Here is a 24,348-nt window from a genome sequence, read left to right as displayed (position 1 = left end):
TTCAAGTAGTTTTATATAAAGATAAAACTTCATAACACTATTTTCCAGTACAACATTACTTAACTTTTAGTCTTAGGTTTAAGACTTACATTTCATTTGTAAAGAAAATATTGGATTTTCTGAAAGGTTACTCTATCATTTTTACAAGGAAAAACTACTGATTTCTATCATACGAAATGCTTATGAACTCACCAACTTAATTGTTGACACTTTTCAAAATCATTTGTATTCTCAGGACATCAATAAACAGGTAACCAAAGAGTTTTTGGCGGATGGGGCGTCATCGCGTCACGTTATTTATTTTTGTTATACATATTTGATATCAAGCAAAAAATGTTTTGAGTACAATGTAAACTTATTAAATATCCAATATTGTAGTTTTGCAATCATAAGACAATGTTTAGGAAAAAAAAAAACACATTTAGTTCTTTTTCATGGACTGAACTTTGCTTAATCTAAATTCTTGCCTTATGGTAGCTCAAAAAGCCCACTAGTGCTTCCATGTTGGTAGCAGCTCACCCATATTAATCAATGTACTTTCACTGACCAACATGCTTAACCTTTTGCAGTTAAATGAAGAAAATAGAATTCATAGGCATTGCCAACTCAATTAGAAGTGCACAGAAATTAGAATGTGTCAATAAACACAACAGGTTATCAACGTCAGGATGTGTGCTACTGATAACTAAAAGGATCATTGTCAGTTGACTTTTTAAACTCTCAAGATCAATACAACTCCAACTGACGTCTTGACATATAATTTTTTTCTCAATAAACATTCATTGACAAGCTAAAACTAATATTCAAAAGTGTGTGCGGATTTCCGACTAGAAAACACTTCATACAATGGGTCTCAGTTATCTATTGGTTCTCGATCAACGAAAAAACATCACAACTCCAACTCCAAATGTGCTAGAGTAAGAAAACATTGTTACTCCACATATTACGAGGTGTTATCATCCTTCTCAATTTTAAAATGAGTTTCAAGATACGATTTACATTTACTAAAGCATGGCTCTAAAACTTTGATTGGAACTAAGTATGACTCATCTATTGTCGAACCATTTCCAACAATATTGGATTTCTCTTCTTAGTCATACAATTGCACTAAGATGTTCTTTGAGGATCAATTGTGATACAATTCCACAATTACTAAGATGATTGTAAAACATGATACAAAAGCACTCTCATTTCTTTTCAGATTGGAGAATCTTTTATCTTTCTGCTTAATTGATTCTTCTATTTGTTCTACTACTCGTTGAATCATTTCAAATTATCATAATTTTGTTTAATCTTATAAACACAGTCATATTTACTGAAACATCAATAAATCATGACGAATAGAAATTTCATCCCTTATGGTAGATTGGAAGATTGGGGGTGAGCATTTGGACCTGTGGACCGGACCGGACCAGACCTTTCTTTTGGATCTCCGGGCCGGTTCTTGGTTCTAGGATTTAAGTAAAATCAATCTGATTTTTTTACCGGTCCAGTCCGGCCGGTTCCGGGTAAAAACCGGTTTTGGACCGGCTTATTTTAAAAAAAAATGTATTCTGTGAAATTCTTTAAATAAGCATATCTCATTCGTTTTAAGTTTGATTGACATGCGGTTTTCTCCAATGTGTAATTTAGAGTTTGTAGATGATTCTAGACTATAATTTTATTGTTTTTGGTATTATTCAATGAGTTACAGTCCTTCAAAGATGAGATATCAAAGCTGAATTATTTTAGCTTTTCAGCAAGAAATTTAAACTTTTGTATTCTGTTAAATTCTTTAAACAATAATATCTCATTCTTTTTAAGTCGGATTGACATGCGGTTTTTTCCAACGTGTAGTTAGAATTTGTTGATGACTTTAGACTATAATTTTGTTGTTTTTGGTATTATATTCGATGGGTTACAATCCTTCAATGATGAGATATCAAAGCTGAAATATCCCAGCTTTTTAGCAAGAAATTTAAATTTTTGTATTCCTTGAAATTCTTAAACAAACATATATTATTTGTTTTCGGTGGAGTTGACATGTGGTTTTTTCCAACATGTAACTTAGAGTTTGTAGATGATTTTAGACTATAATTTTGTTGTTTTGGTGTTATGTTTAATTAGTTACAATCCTTCAAAATGGTATAAAGTATAAACAATCAAAGTTTGACCGGTCTAAAAGGCACAAGAAATGGAAACATATTCGTTTTTATGAGTTGTACTATATCAAACCCAAAATAGTAGTCATTTTAACGAGTTGTAACTTATCAAACTCTAGGGATGTCAAAAAGTCCCGTGGGGGCCCCGTCCCGTATGGGGGGATTTGTTGAAAAAAATCGAGGACGGGGGCGGGGGCGGGGGCAAGGTTAACCCCCGTTTTAATTTCGGGGGCGGGGGCGGGGGTTGGTAGTCCCGTCCCGAAACCCCTGTGGGGGCCCGTTAATAAATTATATAAATTGACATATATTAATTATATAAATATAATAAAAAATAACATGATTTTTACGTACAAAAATTCAACAAAAACATGTTTTTAAGTTGTTTGTAACATGTAAAATATGTTATAAATATTTATTTGTTACCCAAAAAATAGTTTCATTTAGCGCAAACAAGAACTTATTTTAGCCCAAATAAGTTAGCCGAAAATCAATCAGGGGCGGGGGAACGGGGGCGGGGGCGGGGGTCAAAAGGGGAATTCGGGGGCGGGGGAGGGGGTAGAAAGGATGGAGATTTCGGGGGCGGGGGCGGGGGCAGGGGATGCAATCCCCGTCCCGTTTGCCCCCGTTGACATCCCTATCAAACTCATCAACATATTCATTTTAACAAGTTGTATAATGAGTTGTATAAAGTATTCACACGAGTGTTCCTCCAATTCACTCAAACCAACGCTCTGATATCAACTTGTAACACTCATAAAATCACAAGAAATTTAAACTTTTTAAAACCAAGCAATTTTGCAAATTGTTTACAATCATAGTTTTCAAAACATGTTCAATATCAGAGTCTCCCAAAATCATAAGTAAAAAACATGAGGATGTGTACGGTTACACCTTTGCCTTCCCGCGGTCATCCGAAATACCTGAAACATAACCCGAAACTATGAGCCAACGCTTAGTGAGATCCCCCAAAGCACTAACACACAAACAAATAACATATATAATAACATCATGTTGGATCCAATCAACCATCGGGTTGGAATACCCCAGGCCCATCAACCATCGGGTTGGAGTGCCAATACGCAATGGGTCCCGTCAACCAGCAGGTTGGAATATCCCAAGCCCATCAACCATCAGGTTGGAATGCCAATATACAACGAATCATGTCATCCTTGGGATGGAATACCCTCAGGCCCACTCAACCATCGGGTTGGAATGCCCCCGGTCTGTTGGCTCACGCACAAAGCAGTAAAGTCTCAACCACCAACCAAATATGTGCACATATACATAACAGGTATAATCAACCAACAGACAAATAGGCAGATGTACTGATCACTAAGCATAGAAACATCCTATATACCAGGATACCGATCTAACAGATCATTACAGCTTGACAACGTACTATCGCATAACAGGATATCAAATCCAAAGGGTCGACCTTGGTGCCTTCGACCCGCAAGTACAGTGAGGAAATCTCACCTCGCAAACTGGACAAAGCTGATGAGGTCTCGACACTGAATCTCAACTCTCTAACCAAGAAAACCATTAAGAGCTTAATGGCTTAAACTCTTACATCCATAATACAAATACATGGGTAAAATCCTCTTAAGAGTCATAAAGTCTCCAACTTTATGACTTAGCATGTCCAATAAGTGCTTAACTCAAGGTCTTATTCCATTAAGACCTTCTAAATGATGCATGAAGCAAAACTAACCATTTAGAACCCATTTTTATGACTTAAGACCCCTCCTAGGGTCTGAAAGGACCGATTAACGGTCAAGAACATGTCTTGTTCAAGATCTAACTTTTTTGGGACCAAAAACTCCAAAACGAGATCTATATGCTAGAGGGATAAAGTTGCAAGCTTTATACCTTAGGAAGGTTGCAAATGATGTAGCAATCCCAGATCCAACTGTTTCTCTCCTTCAAGATGAGCTTGGCTTCCTTCCTTCTTCTTCTAAGGCACCAAAATACACACTCTAAGCTTGAAAAGGCTCCTCAAGGTGAAACTAGGGTTGCAAGGATGTATGAGAGGGATGGAGGCAGATAAGGTGGATGAAATGAGGCCATAAGAGTGCTTAAATATGAGTCACACCCTAAAAATTTAGGTTTCCATATCTGGCAAGTACGCCCAGCCTACTTGGGCGCGCTCTACTACGCTTAGCATACACCACGTACGCATGGTGTACTCCCAATGCCAAAATTACAAAATGACACTAGGGCTCCTTTTTCACACTTTCTTGAACTTAAGGACCAAAATGCAACATAATTATATTATACGGTTGAAATTATAAGTACCTTATCATCAGGATGTTACACCATAGATATTAAAAGTGAACAGACAGGAAAAAATTTCAAGGTTAATGGTCACCGGCTCAAACCTTTTTGTGAAGGTTTTCAAGTCACGAACGAATAAGTGGAGCTTGTAGAGGTCTCGACTTACCGCAAATGAAGGAACCAAGTAACAATGACGAACCAACGACAATAAAAAGGGGCAGCTTACCGGGAGGCAACCCGAGTGTTTGAACTTTTCATTTTTATTTATTTCTTTTTGCAACATTTCTTTATTTTTGGTATGTTTTCAAAAACTTTATTAAATTGTTTTAAAATGGAATAGTGTTTTTCAAAGTAAGAGAGGTTTCTGTTTTTATTTATAAAATCGTAAAAACGAATTTCTGAACAAAATTCGATCGAATTTTTCATCTAATTTGATCGATTTAGGTCATCGAGGTTTTGGAAGTTGAAAAAAAAATGAAAATTGGGATTTTGCAAAAAAAATCAAACAAATTTGTCAGAAAATTCGATCGAATTAATGCATTGAGTTTTTTGTTCGAAAAAAAAATCGATCGCTAACGTACAAAAATTTGATCGAATTATCAGTCGAATTTTTTGAAATGCTATAAATTCGACCCTCTTCCCTCATTTTCTAACCCCACCTCCAGAAATCTCTTCCTTGCTCTCTAAAAGTCCTTTAAACTCGAAAATTCTCTAGAAATTCAACAAGATCCTCATTTTTTGTCGGAATTAAACGTGGACCGCATCAAAAATTTTTTACTTTCTCTACACTTCTAAGCCTCCAAAATCAACATCGAAAAGGTTGAAAAATGCATATTTTCGGAACTTTGTTTTTTCAAAATGTTGAAAATTTTTGGACTTCTTTTTCAAATCTACGCTTCGTTAGGACTGATCAAGACCCGAGCTTTTGATCATTTGTTCTACACTACAAATAGAAGAGGGCCATTAGAGCAGAAATTGAAAAACCAAAAAAAAAAAAAAAAAACGGGCGCGAAAAATTGACTGTTGCTCGGAGCACAGTCCAATATATTTGTTCCGAAACTTAAACTCTTTATCTTTTTGTCAAATATATTTGTGCGGGCTTATGTATCCTCTTGGGGAATAGTTAGATATTCGTTAGCGAATTTTTTTCTTATATATATATATATATATATATATATATATATATATATATATATATATATATATATATATATATATATATATATATATATATATATATATATATATATATATATATATATATATATTGCATCAGATCGTCCCAAGCTAGACTGAACAATGCCTCCCCAACCCAATCGCCAAGAAACCCCCTCCCCAAATCAGACCTTTAATGTTGTTGTCGAGGGTCGAGTTATTCACGTGGGTTTTGAAGTAGCACTAACCCAATACATGGTTCTTAGCACAAGGGATATCTCTATCAACCGTTTTACCCCACTGCTGCTATTCTTCGTGAGCTTCATATTTATGACCAGGTCCATGCGCTCTTTCCCAATCTTGGCTAGGAGGGCCTTTTGGGGATTCATTATCCCACTTCTGTACTTCTGACACGGGAGTTTCACGTGACTATATCTGATCTCAATTTGGATGGCAACTTTACTTCCGTTGCTTAGGTGTCACACAACATGTCCATATCGATCATGTTTGCACCATGGTCGATCTGCTTACTGACCAGACTTATGGTCCCCCTGACACCCGTTATCTCCAACCCCATAACTTCGATAGATATAGTTTTTGGAAATCTATTTCTAGACTGGACAATTATAACCCCTCTTCATCCTTAGCGTCCAGTACCCTTCATCCTGTTCTGATGATAACGTTCCGATTGATCTGCAATATCATCTTTCCTCAATATGAGAACACCAAAGTTGATGTCGTCGAGCTAGAAATACTTTGGTGCATCATAACTCAGGAAAATCTCCCTCATCTCGGTTTTCTGATAGTCCAGAAACTCATCAAAATCTCTCGAGCTCAAAAGATAAAGATCATATGTGGTGGCTTAGTCACTCTTATTTCCATGCATCTTTCAGATCATATACTTTAGGATTTTTAGTTTATAGGGGGCGTTGATCAGCAAAATCAGCTCACTGTTCGGCGTCTGGAGTCAATGTTTATCTGTCGTCGAACCCCCACGCGGTCATCTCTGGTTTCACGGGCATGACAAATATCTACACATTTCAGATTCTCCCACTATTTCACTTTCAGATCCTATCAGTTCCACGAACTGGCTACCAATACCGAATGTTTCTGGTATTCCTGTACCATCTTTTCCACAGTCGCGCGCCACCCGCCCTTCATCTTCCCGGCATCCTAACGCCCCTTCGTCATCTACTATTCATCCTGACTATCAGCTGGATGATCCTCTTCACGTCATTCATGATGACGATTTTCAGCAGCCCGACCCTACGAAAGATGACTTTCATGCTGACTTCCATGCCAACTTTCAGGATGCCCCAAACCACCCCCACCACCTCATTTTGACTCTACCTCCCCTATTACTTACCAACACTATCTCGAGATCCGCCAGGATATTAGTGGCATGCTTAAGGATATTTCTAGCATCCGTCAGGATATCACTGACATCCGCACCGATGTGGGCCATATGAACACCAGTTTCTGGAATTTTCAGACAGCTTTCGACCCATTCCAATAGGAGATGCTCCGTTGACTTCCGCATCCACTTCCTCCTTAGTAGACCTTTATTTCTCCTTCCTAAGCATTGAGGACAATGTTTTATTTTAAGTTTGGGGAGGGGATTTCACCTTTTTGTCTAATTTTTTTATTTTAATTTATTTTTCATTATTCTTTTATAAAAAAACAAAAACAACAAAATAATTAAAAAAATTTAAAATCCAAATAGATTTTTCGTTTATGGTTTTATTTTTTTTCTTAGTTTTTCTTTAAAAATAATTATGTCTGTTTCCTTTCGTTTTTATATATATAAAAACAAAAATATTGTCTTATTTCTACATGTTTGATTTTGATTAAAAAACGAAATAAAGATACTCTTTACATTCGATAGCTCTGCGAAGATGGAAAATGAAAGTCCGAAGCGACTGGGTCGTTATTGGAAGTGTAGAATCAGCTGTCGTAACTAGGAGACCCATACACTATAATCTAGACCCCGACTTTAGAAAATAAAAAATGGCGTACTGAAACACTATGTGGGCGGTAAGAACAGCTTTGGGATGATTTGCTATTGAATGTTTATAAAAAACCTTTATCGACAACTCTGGACCCACAGAACACGAACCTATTTGGCTATTTGTTGAAACGTGTTACCCTTGTGGTAACGCAAAGAGGCCTAATATCATATTCACACAATCAAGAAGAAAGGAAGGGTAAAACTGTCATATCCAGTACCCAAGTCAAAGTTTCAAGCACTTAATCGAGGAAATCCTAAGAAATTCAGAAGATGATTGAAGAACGCATGCTAAAGACAAAGATACAAATCCAAGTTCAATCAAATTAGAATTCATCTCAAAGTCAAATGTCATGAATGAAGAACTGTGTGATATGATATTTGTGGCTCTCGAAAAAGTGAAAGCATAGAAGTTGGGCCCCTACGGGTGTGGCCCACTGCTTCAGCGAAAGCTGATTTTACGTCACGGGTTCTTAAGGATGCATCGATTTTGGTTTTTGACTATCTAGTATTGAGGACATGAGATTTTGGACTGTGTTATTTTCGCTCACAAGGCTAATTATGGTTTAAAGTTTAAATAAAACTATAGTTGGACGATTGGGTTGCACCGTTTCGGGTCTTCCTTACTTTGGGAGTTTGTGATACATGAAAGGTAGTAGGATTGTCGTCTAGGTAGTGATTCTATTGGAGCTCCCTCAGTGTAGAGTCTGATCGTATAAAAAAAGAAGAGAGAGAGAGAGAGAGAGAGAGAGAGAATTTTTAATTAAGGTTGTTTATTTTTCTTTTCCGTTTTGCTATGTATTTTTCTTTTTGTTTTGTTTCTGCATACATATTTTATTCTTTGCTCATTTTATTTTCTGTTAATCTTGCTAGTTAGGTATTTCTTTCAAGTTGTTAGTTTCGTCTAAGTTATTCCATCACATTCGTTTCCGATGCTTATCCTTTCTTTACTCGAGGACTAGTAAGGTCTATGCTTGGGGAGGTTTGTTAGATTCATTTTATATGCATCTATTAGCATGTTTTGCTCATTATTTTCTTATAAAATGCTAACTATTTCCCTTTTTTTTGTTATATATTGTTTGTTTCTCATTATGTTTGCAGAATGTCCATACTACTCACTTTTGTTATGATTTTCAGGGCAAATTAGCAAGGATTTAGAATACGACACATTAAGGATGCATTGAATAGAGCTTCAGAGCTAAATTAGAGCTTGGAATTAGTGGAGGATGCTGAGGAATGCTTGGAAGATGCTTTAATTGAGGAAAAAATGACATTTCACTCAGAATTCAAAAAATAAAAAAAATCGATCGAATTATTTAGAAATTCAATCGAATTATGTTTCGAGGCTCTATGAGTTCATTTCCAGTCGAAGAAAAAAGAAAGCATAAAAATTAGATCGAATTACCAAAAAAATCGATCGAATTAACTCTTCGAGGTCAGAAATTCGAGAAAAATCAAAAGCTTGGAATTCGAGCAAAAATTCGACCGCGGCAAAAAAAATCAATCGAATTTGTAACTCAAATTTTTCAGATCGTATAAATAAGCCTCTTCAACATTCCTACAACCCTAACTTTCGACCATTCGTGATTCCAGACGATGACTGAGAGGTTATTTTCAGAGGTTTTTGAGTGTTAAATACAGATCTGAAGAACACGACTCGATTTTTATTTTCGTTTAGTAAGATTTATCAAATAGATTTCATTTTTACTTCTTGTAATTCGTTTTAGCCATGTTAGGCTAAAAAACTAAGATTTCAGTTTCGCAAACAACTCGACTTTTTGTGCAAGTGATCATTAGGCACAATTTTGTTACTGTTTAGTTTGATTAGTTTTATGCTCAATTGAACATTTGATTTTGATTCAGTTTTTGTTGGCCACTTTAATTGTTAATAAATCATTCCAATTATCTGATTCGTTTAGATCTGTAATTGACTTTATTAATCAGTAAAAGTAACAAATATTAGATTAATTTTATATTAAGTTTAACTATAGTATAAGCTAATCAAAGAAGTCTTTATGCTTTCGAGCTTGTGAGACGTATTGGACTTTACTGTGAATTTTACACTGTGTTTACTTTTACTTTTCTAAATCAACTAAGAGCTTATTTGGTTAATTCGGTAAAAAGTAAAGTTTAATTCAATGATCTTGCTTTGGTTAAACATTTTAGTAAAAGAAAATTATTAGAGCTTATTAATGATTTTCAGTACCAGTTTAAACAGTACACAGTTCATGTATCGTGTTGAAGGTTATTTGTATGATTAGGAGAGTCACCGCGAAACTGAAATTTCTTTTACTCCTAAATTTTATTCCGATATTTAAATTGTGTTTTTCTTTTATAAATCTCTGTCAAAATTAGTTTTAATCATTCAACAAATTCCCCCCATTTTGATTTATGTTGATTTAGTGAGTGCATTACGCAAGAGAGGCATAGGCCTTAGGACGTGTCCATGTGGATTAGACCTTGCTTTCATGTACTACCCTTTAGTGCATTAGAGCACCATTTTTTATTTACATTATTTGTTTGTTAGGCGTTGCGAAACGCTATTAATAGAGAGTTTGAATGATATAATAGTAGATGCCAAGAAGAAGCCTATTATCACCATGTTAGAAGAGTTGAGATTGTACCTGATGGATAGATTGTACAACATGAAATTGAAAGGAAAACAATGGGAAAATCATATTTTTCTAGAGGTAAGGGATAAGGTGATTTTACTTAAAATATATCAGAGACATTTTCAAGTACTACCTATTGGGTTAAACCAATTTGAGGTAAGGGGAGCAGCAGAGGCATATGAGGTGGACCTAGAAAGAAAAACATATTCCTGTAGGTTGTGGAAATTGAATGGATATGGTTGTGCTCATTCTGTAGAAAGCATATCTTATTTTAATAGGGATGTTGAAGCTTATGTAGAAACCATGTATAGTACCACCACATTTAGAAACGCCTACAGTTACAGGATTGCTCCCATGAATGGGAGTGACATGTGGCCAGAGACAAATTATACACCACCATGTCCTCCTATTAGTAGAAGGATGTCTTGAAAGCTACTACTAAGAGTAATAAATCTAGTACAGAAAATAAAGGAAAACACAAGGTCTATAAGGCTAGAAAGTAAGTAAAGTGTAGTATATGCAAGGAGATAGGTCACAACAATGCTACTTTTCTAGAGAGAAGACCACATAAGTTAAATGTGAAGGGACAGAAGAAACAAAAAGTTAGTGACAAGCAAAATGTAGGACAGGTAAAACCATTTCAAAATAAAATATAGTTACATCTGATTTGCCACTTACACTATTATATCATGACATGTAGAGTATTAGAAAAAAAAAGTCAACAACATGAGGAGGTGTAAATGACTCCAATTAAGGTGGAAACCACTCAAAATGATTTTCAACTTGCTCCTAATGATGTTCAATCAAGTCCTAGTGATGCACGTAATTATGGTATATGCAACTTATTCCACCTATAGTTAAGGATGGTGTTGAGGGTGTGACTAATGTTTAAGTACAAGAGGTTGTTGCTGATGTCCAAGTGTAGGAGGTTGTTACTGATGTCCAAGTACAGGATGTTGTTGCTAATGTTCAAGTGCATGAGGTTGTTGTTGTTTTCCAAGGTCATTAGAATAGAGTAAGACCAATTTCAGAAATTTTGAAGAGGATAAGGAGAAAGAAGCCAAAGATAATCTTGAAGCTGAAATTAGGCAAGTAAATTGGTGGTTGTGATGATTCAGAAAATTCTAAGGGAAAAGTTCTTGTAACTGATTAGTGTACTTTGAATTTTTATTTGGATTTATGTTTGTTTATTAGGATGATGGTATCTTTGTTGTTTAAATTGTTGCTTGAACTTATGCTTATTATGTTGAAATGGTGGTAAAAGGGTAGCATGGTCATTTTGAAAGTATGTTGCTTGGATTGTTTGGTAAAATTGTTGTTTGGATTGTTATTTAAATGAACGAAAGTAGGTTGCCTATTTTTTACTATTAAACATTTTGTCTTTATGAAAGTTGGATGGCATATATTTTGCATGTAAATAGTAGTAATATATGAATGCAAGTGAAGGAGTAACATGGTGTCGGTTGTGTCATTTTTAATGGGTAATATGGACCAAAGTATTTGGAAGTAAGTGCAAGTGGCCCACAATTGTCCTGTGATGCACACACTTTCTATTGCATAATAATAGTGTAGAAACATATGGTCTAATATGAACTAATGTATCCAATATAAAAACATGCACCAGAAAGTAAAGTAATATGTAGAAACATGCATTTTTCATATTTAAGAAACATTCCCTGAATATTCTAGTTATAGCTAACTTCCATGATCCTTAAAGTTGTCATTGGGACTTTACAAAAGATACAAAATACAACTAAATTCCAATTTAGTCTAACTTTACAAAAGATACAAAATGAAACTTACAACATTCACAAAAGAAGCTTCACACCCCAATACATACACCATACCCTAATAGATACACCAAAAGCCCCCACCCAACATTCTGACTACTTGGATAACTTAAAAACACAAAAAACCAACCCAAGAACCAAAAATGAAACCATTGTCTTGTACCTACGTATTGTCTTCTTGGAATCAAACAGTTCATTCTCAATGCTTCCCACTACACTCTTCTCCTTAGACAGGAAAAACTCCAATTCAAAAATCCTATTCCTTAAGTTGTTGATCACACCACGATCCTCTTTATCATCCAACTTCTGCGTTAGAGAATAAAGGAGGTTTTTGTAGTACCCTTCTTCCTGTTGTTTATATTTCCATTCAAAATAGTCACATTTCTTCAGGTTAGTCTGTAAGCAATCCACATGAAAACAAGTTCAAACAATAAGATCAAAATGAAATGTAATCACCAAATGCACTTTAACAGCCTTCAGTAGCATGACAATGCATATGTTTTCATGACATCAAACAAAAAATGCACCAACATGTAATAAATCACCAAAAATGCTTATGAAATCACTACACCAAACCAAATTCAGTAGACAATAACAACATATAAAGGGAAAATTTAGGATTTTTTTCGAAATATAAGGGTTTTTTACAGTGAAACCCTAAAAATTATTGCATTAACGAATCGAGCTACATCAGAGCTTACCATACTATTTTGGCAATTCCAAACACGCCTTCCGGGGTTAGTGAGTTTTCAACAGGTTTGTTCCTTAGCTGTAACATCGCAATCGTATTTCGGCACACCGTCTAGAACATAGATACGAACAACTTGGAGCTGATTCCTTGCAGTGAACGAGCTCGAAGACATTGATCTTGAAGAACGCAATAGTCGGATTAAGAAAAGGAAGGTTCTTGATTTAAGGTTTCACAGATGGGTAAGAAAGAAGTGAAGGTGGTCCAAATTAGGGTTTCAATTAATAGAGTTGGTGGGAAAATAGATCGTCATCACCATGTCAGTAGTCCGCATTGGATTTATACGTATGGGGTTTTTTGACACGTCACATATCCATGTAAGCATGAAACCGGTAAACCTTAAAAAAAAAATAAAAAAAATAAAGGAAAATTGCTTAATTGATAGGTCATATACGAGTTTAGTTGTCTATTACGCAAGAAAATTATTTTAGTGACCAAATCGGACCATTGACGAAATTTTAATGTGCTACAGTGTCATTTTCCCTTCTATGATTGAGTTACTAATCACACAAGTTTGAAAGTTTCAATTTTATCCCTAATAATATAATATTTTTACAAATATAGTCTCTATAATTAGACTTTTTATTTAGGCAAACACTGAACTCGAGCCTACAAAAGTTCCAGTTTCTGAAGATAACCCAACCATGGTTAGTCTCACCCAAGATCCATATCTACCTCCCTCTGTAAATCAAACACCACCATTACCTCAGTTTCCTCAATACCTAATCAATGGCTTCCTACCCCTCTAATTCCAAACTGGTCAGTTTCAACCTTCCTTTTTCAAATTTGTTAATTTCAAACCCTTCAAATTCTGCCCGCATACAATCCCAACCACCAAATATAGGTTATGCGGGCCCATCTAGGAATCCTTTGCCACTTATACAAGGTGCGCCACGTCAGACTAATTTTTCATCCCCAAATATGCAGCTAATAGGGTCGCTATCCCTCGACCTTTGACCTGTGGTGATTGGTCTCAACCGTAGGCTACCCACAGATGATGATTCGACCGCTGCCACCACTAGTTAGGTCAATGTTGCCGCCATCTATAAGGCTGCAGCTGCCTATGACCGCCCTAAGACCACAACCACCGAGTTCAACAATTTCACCTTTCAAACCCACCGCCCACAACCGCTCTCCTATTAGCCACTTCCAAGGTTGGGGTCTCAGTTCATGGTGCCACCTCAACCACTGTCATTCCGGCTAGGACCGCCACCGCCTATGATGCAACAAGGGTTTCATAGGCCACAGAAGAGCCATCAAATGGGCCTATCAAGTATGTGGGATTGGTGGCCGGTTTTTTTCGGTCATGGTCCACCATCACCCGCTAGGCAATTTGGTCCACAAAATCATCATCCCTCAATGGGATTTCGGCCAAAGAACGTTTTACCTCCAAATCAGTAGTTGGTGGCAATGCACCATATGCTTTGGGTAGGCCACGTCAGCAGATATATGATCTGTTTTCGCCTAGTGCTGGGCCACATAAGCCTGGGAATCCTCAAAATTTAAGGAAACAGGAGAGTGATCCTGAGTATGATGACTTGATGGCATTTGTTGGAGTCAAGTGATCTATAAAAACAGTTGTTGAATTTGGTTGCAGTTGGAATATAGAAAGCCTTTTGATGAGGTGAGTGACTATTTACTGGGGATTCTTGTAGAAACACTTAATATGTTCTAAAATTGTAATATGAGAGAGACGTAGATGAGTGTTTTTTGCATGATTTCTAGATATTTACTGGGAAAGTTTGTTTGATTTTTATGCTGTGTAAATTGGTAAAAATATCAAGTGGGAAAACATATTTAAGACGTGTTTGGTAAAACTAGCAATTAGCTGAAAGCCAGAGTTTGTAGCTTTTATATCTTATGAGTGTTTGGAAAAGTGGTTTTTATCTTTTAAATGTATCAAATTACATTAAAACTTTAAAAGGCTAATTGAATTAGTTTTTGGATTAGGAATTTTTTTGTTTAAAATAAACACCTAATACTCACAGGTTTAATGATTTCTTTTAAAGATTAAAGTCTTTCTATATCTTTTTGTTAATAAGCAAATTTAGTCTTCTGGCTTTCTATCTCTACAGTATTTTCCATTTTAGTGGATCTGTTCTTCTAAGGACCTAAAATACCAAGTCATATTTATAAGACAAGTAGTTTCATTTCCAACAAATTCCAAATCATTAGAAATGAAAATGTCACGCAAGCAGGTTAAAGTCCATAACGAGACATTTAATGTAACATATGACACGATGTCAGGTTAAAGGACTAAAATAAGATGATTTTGGAACAATATTAATTAGTGATTAAAAATGGACAAAAGAAATTCGTTAAGTCATCTTTTAACCTTTTCCGTTATGAAAATGAAAACCACCACAACACACTTCTTTCAATACAATTCTATCAAAATATCCAGCCATATTTTTCTAACACTTCCCCTACTAATTACACACCCATCTCCCTCCTATGGCCCACATATTTTATGTTTACAAAACAAAAAAATTAATAATAATAATAATAATAATAATAATAATAATAATAACTAATTCCTATAAAAATATTTATATCTTGACAAACCTAACATCATTTTGCCCAAATGCCATTCCACAACCAGGGCATTTCCTATGTCGGATCTCTAAATTCCTCTGAATACACGGATTACAAAATAGATGATAACACTTCACAATCACCACCTGTCCCAAAACCACCACCCAAAATTCTTAAAACCAAAAAAAAAAAAATTAAAAAGAAAAAAAAAATACCTCTTTTGGTCGATCAAAGCAAACCCCACATTTGAGAATAGATTTGCACTCCTTGATTTCATCTTGGAGTTTCTGAATAGCAGCTTCACCACTTCCTAATGTTAATTCTGTAACCTTCATGTTTAGTTCAACAAGCTCCTCATCAAGCTTCTTCCTATCCATTCTGGTTTCAAAACCACCGATTCCATTCCGTTAGTATCGATGGAATGGAATCACAAATCAACGGAATCAGTTATAATATAATATAATACCTTTCGTTGTCCAACTCCTCTTGAATCTCTTCCATCTTCCTACGGATTTGATCATATTCCTTTTCTGAAGAAGAAAGCAATGATTTAAGACACTTCAATTCTTTATCAGCATTCGATAATTCCCATTTGCTGTTTTCCAGGTTGATTGCCAGGTGTCTGTCTTCTTCGGTTGACTTAAGAGCTTGTGTCACACAACCATTCATCTACATCATCATATCTTAACATGTTATAAAATCATTAACAAAAAAGAATTTAAAAAGGGAATTGTTATATGAAACTATACCTGTTCTTCTGAATGAGCAATCCGTGATTTTAGTGATTCAAATGCTGAATTCATTTGTTGAAGCTGTTTGTCTAATGTTTGTTTTTCAGAAAGTAGAGCACTATGTGTTTGTTTCATCTTTACACTTTCAGAAACCACCTGTACCAAAAAGGACAACAAAAATCAGGGAAAATTACTGCTGATGTGGCAAGATTATTGAGAGTTTTATAAAATAGTAACCAAATTAGTAAGTTACTACCCCCACTTTGTGGGGGGGACCAAACTTGTGTAACTACAAAAGTGTAGGGAGCAAACCTGAAAATATACTAAGTCATGTGGCCAAAGTGTGAAATCAAAAAATGTAGGGATGAAACATGGCAATATATTGGGATTTTCTATTAGGTAGGGACTATTTTGTAATTTTTTTAAACGTAATCTACAAATTTTATAAACATATGGACTGTTTATGTAAAAAAATCTGCATAGGGACCCTTTTTTGTAAATTATAGGGACAGTTTTTGAAATTAATTTTCTACACAGGGACCAAATCTGTCAAAGTACGAAAGTCTTAATCACAAGGACCATTTCTGTAAAAATTAATCTGCACAGGGACCTTTTCTGTAAACTATAGGGACTGATTTTGTAATTTATTTTGTACATAATCTGCAAATTTTATAACCATATGGACTGTTTCTGCAACAAAAAATCTGCATGGGGACCTTTCTTGTAAATTATAGGGACAGTTTTTGAAATTTATTTTCTACACAGGGACCAAATCTGCCAAAGTACGAAAGTCTTAAACACATGGACCATTTCTGTAAAAATTAATCTGCACAGGGACCTTTTCTGTAAACTACAGGGACTGATTTTGTGATTTATTTTGTACATAGAGACCAAAACTGTAAAATACTAAACTATTGTGTCCAAAACATGTAACTAAAAATATTAAAGGAAACATGTGGCATGTTTACTAATACCATTTATGTAATTGTTTCATTAAGAAAAATGAAGAATTTCGTATCAAAGTAACAAAAATACCAAATCTCATAAATATGAAACAAAGTTAAAAAAAAAAAAATATATATATATATATATATATATATATATATATATATATATATATATAATCCAAATTGATTCATTTTCACATTAATTGGATTTAAAAATAGAGGAAAAGAATTAACCTTGATATTGTAATCATCCCTCTCCATCACCTGCTGCAACAGATGCTGATTTTGGGTCTGCATATCTTCATATGCTTGACCTATAGTCTGAAAAAAGAAAAGATAAAAATATGACAACAAATGACCAAAATGCCCTTGTAGGACTAACTAACAAAATACCTCAATTTCAGAAATATAAGACTCTGCCTCTCCATCTTTAATTTTAATAGCCTCTTCGAGTTCCAAAACATCTCTACAAGTTCCAAAAACATTAGTTTCAGTCACAAGGGCAAGATTGTCTTTACAAAAGTCAAAAGTCAAACCTGTCTGAATCATCCAATTTAGCCCTTAAATCAGCAATTTCAGCTTCAGTGATGGATAATCTTTGTTGACAAGCAATTTCAGTTTCTTTAGCAGATTTAATCCTTAATTCCAAACCATGTTCTTCAAATGCATTTTTTAAAACTTCAGCTTGTGAATGAGCTCTTCTTTCTGATTCTTTTATTTCCATTATATCCCTTTGTACAAAATTAAAAAAGTAAAAATTTTAACAACACGTTAAAAAGAATAAACCAAATGTTTTAGAATTATATTTAATATTTCAGCAACAACAGGTTTTGTACCTATTGTCATATATTCTTTGTCCAAGCATATCCAGAAAAATCTGTGATTCTAAATTTTCCTTTTCAAGTCTCTCAATCTACAACAGTTTTGTATATAAACTTAAAATCATTTTATTAATATATTAAATAAAAAATTCAAATGAAAAATAAAGTAAAAAACTTACATGGGCTTGTAAATTCTTGATCTCTGAACTCTGTTCAGAACAGCTATCCACCAATTCCTTATGTTCCCTACTCTATAATCAATAAAAGTTTCAATCTTTTTAAAAAAAAAAAATAGCAAACCAAATATTATAGTTTTCAAAAAAAAATAATAAAAATAAAAAAAAAAACCTTTTTCTCCACCAAAGCCCTAAGTGACTGTGCTTCCTCTTGTAATTTAAGAGCTTCACTTCCTGTTTCTTTCCATCGATTCAATTGTGAAGTCATCATTCCAATTTCTTTAGATAAAGCTGAGCCCATGACTTCAAACTCTGCTTTAATGTCTTTTCTCTCTAAAAAAACTAAACTTTCAGTAAAATAATTTACATATAATAAGTTGATTCTATATTTATAACTAAATTTACCTGAATCTTGAACAGCTTCTTCCATTTTAATCTCCAATTCATTGTTCTCATTAATGTATTGCTGAAGTTTGTGCTCTAATTCTTGAATAGTGGAATCAGTATTGTCAATAGGATTCTTCAAAGCATCTACTGACTCAGTTTTTAAACTCAGTTCTTTCTCCTTTCGCATAACTGCAAACCTATCAACCTGAAATTTTAACATTTTTTTTTAAATATCAAAAGAATATTACACGAAAAAGTTTATAAAAGTAATTAATTAATTACCTGTAAGGAATCTATCACCACCCTGAAACGCTCAACTTCAGATTTCCAATATGGAAGTTGATCATTGAGTAAAGTGTAAGGGCGTGATGTGTAAATATATTTGTTGTCCTTCAGTTCATTCTGTCAAAATACAATGTGTTAAAAGTTAAAACAATAGGAATAATCAAATACACAATAGAAAAAGAAAAAGAAAAACCTGAAGATCGTGTAATTGTTTTGATAAGACTATATTGTCCTCTTGTGCTTCGTGAAGCTCAGAAAGACGATCAGATGCTACTATCTATACATTAGTTTAAAGTTAATATAATACTTTGTTTGTAGGCCTAGGGGTAGAATGGTAAAATAGTAAAAGAGTAGAATAAAAACCTTTGCTTCCTCTATAGAGTCTTTTAAATCGCGTAATCCCATAGTTTTATCTACAGTATTTTCAGGTGAAATACTTCCATTAACAGCAAATGGAACGGGAGATTGCACAATGGCGATTCTGTCCTTTTGCATTTTCAAATTCACAAGTTTTCTTCTGCTTTCTTCAAGTTCTGCCATGCTGTCCTCCAGATCACCTTATAAGAATCATAAAAAAAGAAATATAATCAAAAGAGATTTAGTCATTTAGATACCCCAAATGTTAAATTGTTGAATCATTTGTTGAAGATGATGAGAATGTTGTAAAACCTGCAACACGTTTGATTTCGGATTGATCCACTGAATGGGTATGAATATAACTCTGAATCATTTCAGCATATTCTTTATGTTTCAAATGGAGAGCTTCTATTACTATTTGTAATTGCTTAACTTCCTCTTTCATCAAATCATCAATCTTATTCAACTGAATAATCGCATCTGAGACATTCATGAATCATGATAGTGTTAGTTTGGTAGTGGATAAGTGTGTAAGAAAAAAGTTGACTTCTAAATAAGGGCAAAACCGACCTTCTGTGGTTGATTTTTCAAGAAAAGATTGATCAATGCTCTCAATTTTACACATCAGGGCTTGAATAGTATCTTCTATTAATTTCATTAACTCTAGAGTAGATGAATGCCTCAAAGCAAGAGCTTCTTTTATATAAATAAGTCGTTCTTCACGTCCATTCTTTTCAATGGAATCAGACTGCAGGAGTCTGCAAAGGAATATTTCCTCAGCAGGACAAGAAGGGATTGAACCTAAATGAGTAATAAGTTGATAATTAAGGGTCAATTAAGTAATTTCATAATTAAGGGTCAGATAAGATACATATATAGTTAAAGACCTCGTGAAGAATCTGCATGTTGCAATGCTTCCAAGGCACTTTGTCCTGCTCCAGTTCGTACTCCAAGGAGAATTAAATCATCATCCAACTAGAAAAAAAGGGGTTCAGGTAAAAACTATGATACTAATTATAAAGGAAATTTGAATTAAGAAGTTACCTGTCTCCATAGTTGGTTGATTTTGATCAAAAAATCATCATAAGAAGTTTGTTCATGTCTTAATTCTTTGATTTTGTCTTCTAGATCATGTAATTCCTGCTTCTGGACATCTAACTGCTGAACAAGTTTCTGATTTTGATACTGCAGCACTGTCGCATCAACCTACAATAGGTCAATAGTAAATGGAACATTAGGTTTTAAATAGTAAATACAAGAAAATACACAAAAGCTTAAACCCTAGAAATTTTCAATGTGTAGCCTTCAATTCATCTAATGTTACTGTTTTATCAGAATCCAGCGTCCGTGCCATTTATATCAATATAGTAGAAATCACTAACTGAACATACAAAACACCGACTTGCCCAAACTACAATGTGAAGCCCTAATTTTGAGTTTATCAAAACCTTAAAAAATGGTACTCCAATCTTCAGTGAATGTGTTAAGCTGTTAATAAATAAGGAATGAGAAGATAGAGAAAATAATGATAGAGGTAAAACATACGGTGCCATTTTCCGGAGAAGGGTTAGGGTGACGTGCCATGTCGGAGTTGTTCAGATGAGGGCGCTTTTTCTCAGGCTCATCTGAATCAGAAGTTTCCATATTACACCGCTTGTAAACAACCGTCGGCCACCATCACCTGCTAATACACCGTCCGATAGTCGTCGTTGCTCGTTATTAGTGAAGGGTGAGTCTGAAATGGGTGTGAGTGACACGGCGTATCAGAAGTCGGAGTTAACGGACCATGACACCGAGCACTGTTCTGTAGTGCTTACTTGGGTTAGCCACCGTTGTAGATTGACAAAATTGCAAATTTTGTCCCTGGAATGTCAAAAATTGAGATTTTGGTTCAAAATATTTTGAATTTACGTCGGTGGTCCAAAATAAGAATTTTATTGCAAGTTTGGTCTAAAAATTTATAAAGTATTTATAAGACAAAAATGCAAAAATGGTCCCTGTGGTATGCACTTTTTTGGGGTTTTAGTCCAAACCCCGATTTTTTTGGTTTCGTGGTCCTTTTGGCCATGTTTGTATGCATATTTGGTCCTCGTAAAATTGAAATGACTAAATTGTCCTTATTAGATTTATTTTCCATTTTTTTGTATAATTATTTTTATATATTAAATAAAGATAGGGGCCTCTTTTCTCTTTCTCTCTTTCTCTCTCTCTCTCTCTCTCTCTCTCTCTCTCTCTCTCTCTCTCCTATAGAAACCAAAAGAACACACAATTGGAAGAGACCACCGATCTCTACATTGATAACCTCCGTCGGAGATCTTTCTGCCTCAGAAAACCCTCAGCATAGAGACCATCCTCATCCTACACTCATGACTCCCAATTTCATTTGGGATTTGGTTTCGTTTGCGATTTTAGGATCTGTAAATCACTGAATCGTGTGTATCCTGCAAATTGAAACTGACTTATTATCCTTACTCATCATCTTCTGCAAATTTGGTGTTCCATTCAAGTGTTCAATTTTGGGTTGGATCTGGTGTAAATTTGGTTTGTTCACTGTGGTTTGAAGGATTCTACCGCCTGTTTACATGGATAAACACATACACACATACCCATCAATTTCATATTCAATGGAGAAGATGGTGACCAACCACCATCATAGAAAGACCCCACCACTAGCAGCCACCCCCTTCACTCTCCTTTTCTTTCCCATGCAACAAAACACACATATACATGCTAAAAATCAAAACACACAAACACAGGAGACATATAATGAAGAAATCAACATCATTTTGGATTCTCTGTGTGCGAGACCTTCATCTTTTATGTTCATCTGATTTTAGCCCATGTACAAAGAAATCCTCATCTCCAACATTTTCAATTCACTCCATTAGATTTTTTACCTTGGATTCTATCATCAGGATTCATCAATTTTTTGGTTTGGGATAATTATTTTGGTATCATCTTCGATTTTGAGTTTGATTCTGGCATAGTTTGATTTCTTCTTCTTCTTCTAATTTTGGTTTAGGGTTTGTGTTTGATTTTTGTATCTGAATTTTGTACTTAATCTAGATTGCTATAAGTTTCGATTTTTTTGATTTTGATTTTTGAGTGTTATGTTGGCCATAGAACAGGGAAATGAGATTGTGGGTTCAAAGGTCTATTATGGCTAACCTCGATCGTTTAAGTTTTAATTTTGGGTTGTTTTCGTATTGTCATACCATCTGCACATGATTCAAGTTCCGTGTTCATCTTCTTCAGTGTGTGTCTCACACAATCGGTAAAGGAAAGAAATAAAATAGGGTGAATGGTATACAATCCAAATGCAAGAATCAATTGTTTTAGAAGGGTAAATGGGATCTTTGATGGTGGAATCGAATGTTTGTAAGAAAGAAATTGCATCTCTAATGCTGGAATCGATTGTGAACAAGGGTTGGATCGCAAGTGGATTTGCACAGGAGAGAGAGAGAGAGAGAGAGAGATGTGGGCCCAAATTAATTATTTATTTTCTTTTACATTTTAATTAAATAGAAAAAATGTGACAACCCGAGAATTTTTATTTTATAAAGCTCAGTCAATCAACTCAACTGAGTGTCAAAATCATTAGTACAGAGTTCTAGCCTGGTTACAGGTCATTCTAAGGAGTTTTGAGCCTAATACACTTAAGGAATAAGTGTTGGAATGTACCCGCTAGAATCACAGTGTAGCAAATCGAACCTAAACCTCATCTAAGTGAGTTCACGGCCACAAGACCATGAGTTTACAGCCGTAAACTCATGGCCGTAAACTCAAGGGTATATATAGAGCATTGGGTCATTTCCTCTTATTTCTTCCTTTCTTGGCCGGTTTTCCTCCAAATCCTCTCAGGTATCATCAATACTTTCACCTTGGATCTTCAAAAGAGTGAGTATTCTATCCCTTGATTAGTTAATACATCTTATTAACTAGCTTCTTACATTGATTTCATCCATGAAAGTCATGTTTGTTTAGATATTCAAGTTACACCCAGAACACCAAGAACACACACTAGTGTTCTTGGCCAATATCAACCATTTCAAGCTTCTAGATCGTAAGTGCTCTTCCCTATACTACATATTCAATTAGGATTCATTTTTAGACTCTTAAAAACATTAAGAATCAAAGGTTTGGAGAGAGTCTACGGGCAAGCATGTTCTTGGGCCGTAAACTCCCTTTTATGGTGCAAAGATGCCCTAAATTCCTTCCTTATGCCTAGAAACTAGCCTAGCACCTTACCTTGATGTGTTTAGTACTCAAAAAAATCAAAATACCATAACCCATAGGTGATTATGGTCACAAACACATGACAAAGTAGTCCATGGGCCGTAAACACCCCAAAGGCTTCAAAGATAGTGGTCTTCCTCATCCTAGGGTAGAGCTAAGGTCCCTAAAACATCCCTAGCCTTCAAACTTGCACTTATACATGAATAATCATGAGTTTACGGCCGTAAACTCCCTTGGGCCGTAAACCCATGGTAGTAAGCTCATGTGAGTGCCATTCTACCTTCCTTTGTTGAATCACATGTGATTCTAACACTTGGTTAAGGTCTTTCCTAGTCCCGGAAGGTGTTTCCTTTCATATAGTTGTTATAAACACTATATTCATGCCAATATGTGTCATTATATATCATTTAGGACTTATTGTGTCTCGGTACTTCATTCGTGGAATTTCTCATCCGTACGCGCATACCCGTTTGAATCACCCACATCAGGTGAGTTCATACCCCATAATGAAACTTTTAACTAATTTAACTGTTTTAAGGGGGGAATACAAGTTGAACACAATGATAATTGTGTAAATGTTTGTTATAAACATCTTTCAAAATGTTACTTATGTTATTTATAAGTTGTCGAAACATTCCAAAACTCTTTTAAAGGCTATTTTACTTTATAGTTATACAAAACTTCGTTTTTAAAGTACAAGCATAACTTAGTAGATAAATGAGTCTCTTCAGTAACAGTCCAGGTAGAACATTAGTAAGCTATTATAGGTATAGTTTAGGAGAATGCTATTCATTACTTCTAGTACAATGAAGCACACAAAGAGTCAGTCCAGTTCATGAGTCTATACTAACGCAATACGTTTACATAAATACGTTTACATAGATACGCTTACATGAATACGTTTACATAAATATGATATCAATACACGATAACAGAGCAGGAGATAATAAGGTGCTTTAGCATGGAACAAGTTCAGGATCTAACTATACCAATGAATCACAACGCATTGTGATAGTTATATTGGGTATACATGATCATAGTAATGTGGATGTTCGCGGCTTGCACTCATGTAGGGGTCGCTTGTAGTTCCTAGAATCTCACAAGGGAGCGTTTAGCATAGGATCTAGCCATCACATTATGCCTTAACC

The 24,348-nt window shown here is 35.0% G+C and overlaps 1 protein-coding gene across 1 annotated transcript; it reads right to left on the bottom strand.

Annotated features, from left to right (window-relative positions):
- Positions 1 to 15,039: 15,039 nt before the first annotated feature.
- Positions 15,040 to 20,770, bottom strand: HUB2 (histone mono-ubiquitination 2). Its single transcript, XM_079007011.1, has 19 exons — positions 20,510 to 20,770; positions 20,009 to 20,170; positions 19,852 to 19,939; positions 19,535 to 19,765; positions 19,277 to 19,444; positions 18,971 to 19,164; positions 18,801 to 18,884; positions 18,605 to 18,724; positions 18,341 to 18,527; positions 18,108 to 18,268; positions 17,939 to 18,010; positions 17,775 to 17,851; positions 17,475 to 17,669; positions 17,332 to 17,404; positions 17,173 to 17,259; positions 16,010 to 16,147; positions 15,727 to 15,929; positions 15,476 to 15,638; positions 15,040 to 15,406 (listed from the first exon to the last, which is right to left on the bottom strand). Exons 1-19 carry the CDS (start codon positions 20,606 to 20,608, stop codon positions 15,275 to 15,277), a joined length of 2,634 nt encoding a protein of 877 aa, XP_078863137.1. The 5' UTR covers positions 20,609 to 20,770; the 3' UTR covers positions 15,040 to 15,274.
- Positions 20,771 to 24,348: the final 3,578 nt, after the last annotated feature.

Source organism: Lactuca serriola, chromosome 6 (genome assembly GCF_051521515.1).
Source record: "Lactuca serriola cultivar US96UC23 chromosome 6, Lser_US96UC23_V15, whole genome shotgun sequence".
Taxonomy (NCBI): Eukaryota; Viridiplantae; Streptophyta; class Magnoliopsida; order Asterales; family Asteraceae; genus Lactuca; species Lactuca serriola.
The sequence above is the reverse complement of the archived record's forward strand: the minus strand, read 5'-3'. Positions and strand labels throughout refer to the sequence as shown.

Coding starts and splice junctions, on each gene's coding strand:
- HUB2 (XM_079007011.1), bottom strand. CDS start 20,608: ATGGAAACTTCTGATTCAGATGAGCCTGAGAAAAAGCGCCCTCATCTG. Junction 18,725..18,800: donor AACAATTACACGATCTTCAG/GTTTTTCTTTTT, acceptor GTATTTTGACAG/AATGAACTGAAGGACAACAA. Junction 18,269..18,340: donor AGAAGCTGTTCAAGATTCAG/GTAAATTTAGTT, acceptor TAGTTTTTTTAG/AGAGAAAAGACATTAAAGCA.